Below are 3,195 nucleotides of genomic sequence, written 5' to 3' on the forward strand. Positions count from 1 at the left end.
TCATTTTTCGCGAACACTCCCTTTAAAGAGATCTTAATTGTAATTTTAAATGATCTTTCATTTAAAAAAGAGGGCCATGTTCGATTCTCCATGGAAGTCTATCACTTTTATCCAATCATTAATGTCTAATTTCGTCTTATCATTTTCTGACTTGAAGCGTGTTCAACTCTGACAATTTCCTTCATTGTGTCTGAAACTCACAAGTGACCCAAATAGAGAAACCACAATTGAAATTAATCTGTTGTCAGAGAAGAAATGGATTTATCAGATATTCTTGATCAGATAAAGCTTGAATAGAGTCTGTTGTGAATCGAACACTCTCTAAATGGAGAAGGGGTTAAGAAGTACGAATTTACTCACCTTTAAAGCTGACAAGGGTGTCTCCGATGTGTGAAGGATGCATTCATATCCTGACAGACAGTCGATACTAGAACCACTAAACATGACTAGATTACTAGAATCCTTGAACATGACTAGATTACTAGAATTCCTGAACATGACTAGATTACTAGAATCCTTGAACATGACTATAGATTACTAGAATTTCTAAACATGAATCATGACTATGGATTACTAAAGAATTTTTGAACATGACTATTTTGTTTTGATCATAGGTCCTATACTGCATGGAAAGATAAATAATTGATACCTGCAGTCAAGACTGTAAAAAGTGAGAAGTCCTCTTGATCCAGTAGTCACATTTTTATACAATTCTTCTAAGTTTTCCTAAATAAATAATGTATAGGTCACACTAAACTAAGCTAGTGGGGTTGGTCAAATAGGCCTATATGATAGGGCGGGAACTGTAAAAAGTCTGGCCGCGCCATCAAAGTTTAGAAACCGGGCCAACATAGGAATAAGGATGGGTCTGTTCATGCCGCGGGTTATTAAGGCGGGTACAAGGAGTCGGTCCGGTTCGAATTCAAATTGACCCTAGTCCACTGTGAGGTACAAGGAGTCGGTCCGGTTCGAATTCAAATTGACCCTAGTCCACTGTGAGGTACAAGGAGTCGGTCCGGTTCGAATTCAAATTGACCCTAGTCCACTGTGAGGTACAGCAGTAAGGTCGAAATTGCTTCAATCGAATTTGTATGGAGTTATGGAGTATCAAAACCTGAATAATTGTAAAATCTACTTTGGTAGGACAAATTGGACTTCAAAAGAAAAACAAATTGAAAGAAAAAAACACTATTACATGTTTACATGGATTTTAAAGATCCACCTTAGGCCAATGACTATGATACAAATTTTAAGATTTTTAGATATTTTCAGAATTGGTCGAGTTAAGGTCCAAAAACGGTTTATTTTTGGACGACATTTATCAATTATCAAGCTGGTGTATTCAGTACAGAACTTTGTATCTTACTTAGTTACTACCAAAACTGATTTAATATTTAATTTTGATATTTGAGCAAGGATTAAATATATCCCAAAATGCACAAATTTCCGACATTTATTAATAAAAAATTACCTTTGCACAAAAATTCACGAATCAAAAAATTGATTTTATTTTTAATTATTAAACATTTTCCATTAAACCTTGACATTTTATTTCACTATTCAACTTTACTATTTTAATTTAAATATATTTATATTTATATACGGTGGGGGGGTGTAAAGTTTAAGGAGACATGATACAGAAACGTGATGGAGGGGGGGGGGGGTTAAAAGTATATTTTAACTATTTTTTTTGGGGTCTCTGATGAAAACTTTGGGGTCTCCGTTGAAAATGTCGGGGTCTCCGGTATGGTATGGGTTGGGGTCTCCGGTAGGACGGGGTCTCCGGTAGCACTCCGATGATGCTGTTTTCTTCCTACACTCATTTTTAACTTAATTTAATTGAATTTTCACATATTTTTAATTATATAAATATATTCAAAACCGAAAAATGCAAAGCTTTAGAACGAAGAATAACCAATTTTTTAATTCTGTCTGTCAATTTGAGTGTTTGAATCCAATAAAAGTTAAAATGGCTGAACCGACCGGGCCTTTTTTTTGGTGTATCTACCTACATGAACCAGGAAAAGGTTATGGATTACAAGAATTCAAAACAAAACTTTGCTTAGAAACGTCGATTTCAACATTTTTGAAAAATCCATCTAACAAATCAGAATAATATCCGCAACATTTTTAACAAATATGACTGCTTATTGGGTCTTATTCTCCGAATTAAGTAAATAAATCATTTTTGGGGGAAACTGATTTTTTTTTTTGGCATAAAGTATAAAAAAGGTCGAAAACCCTACCTTTTCATTTACAATATTTCATTTTCCCCCGTAGATCTTCAAAAATCATCCCCATCCCCCCCCCCCCCTAGGCGGTAATTCTTAAAAATATACACCCCTAGAGGAAGAAACCCCTTGTCGTTTTTTTAACATTCCTTGTCTCTAGCTGCAACAGCATCATCAAACCACTTTTGTAAAGACACGGTAAGGAAAAAATATTATAGTTTAGATAAGAAAATAAGGATATCACCATCATATTTGCTGAGGCAAAGGTTAAGGGGTACTGTCGCAAATTGAGCATGTGGAGAGTAGGGCTAGGCAAAGTTTCGTTAACGAAACGGAGATTTTTAAAAATCAACGGAAGGGTCCTTTAACGAACAGCGAAACCGTTAATTTTTAAATTGCTAACTAACGGAAATAGCTTTTTTTAATCTTAAAATTTTCTGTATTTTGGTGTTTTTTTACGTCTTTTGATTTTGATGAAGGGCTGGAAAAATAAGAACGTCCTCAGCCCTAGACTGGAAAACCAATTAGAATTACGTTCACATTTGAGGATTAAAAATGAGTCTTACCTTGCAGCATTTTGATCCGTTATAGAATGGGTACGGATAGTTCTTTGTACACATGCTGGTGGGTTTTTGGAAAATTCCATCAATCTTAAATATTATCTTTTTATCATTAACGATTATTATTTTTTTGTATTTTATAACTTCATATCATGTACTGAAAAAACTGAAAAAAATATTTCCTAGTTAAAATGTGTATTTTGGCAAGGTTATTAATTATGTATAATGTTTAAACATAATTTTGCAACCTACATTAAACATATACGTTCGTAAAATAAAAATATCAAGTTGAATTTAGTAAGGACCAAATAGATTGTTATGTACAATAGATAACAACGTAGTATTTGTACACATTAGAGGTCTAATATGAGACCATAAGAATAATAATACCCTTTTTTAAATGC

The 3,195-nt window shown here is 33.7% G+C and overlaps 1 protein-coding gene across 1 annotated transcript; it reads right to left on the minus strand.

Annotated features, from left to right (window-relative positions):
• Positions 1-360: 360 nt before the first annotated feature.
• LOC111717649 (uncharacterized) lies at positions 361-2,878 on the minus strand (the record flags this gene model as incomplete). The annotated part of the gene is given in 3 exon segments (XM_023493144.1): positions 361-436; positions 650-726; positions 2,798-2,878. Coding segments are annotated over 3 exon segments (207 nt in total), but the record flags the coding sequence as incomplete, so codon positions are not given.
• Positions 2,879-3,195: the final 317 nt, after the last annotated feature.

The sequence above is a fragment of the Eurytemora carolleeae genome, unplaced genomic scaffold (genome assembly GCF_000591075.1).
Source record: "Eurytemora carolleeae unplaced genomic scaffold, Eaff_2.0 scaffold2924, whole genome shotgun sequence".
NCBI lineage: Eukaryota > Metazoa > Arthropoda > Copepoda > Calanoida > Temoridae > Eurytemora > Eurytemora carolleeae.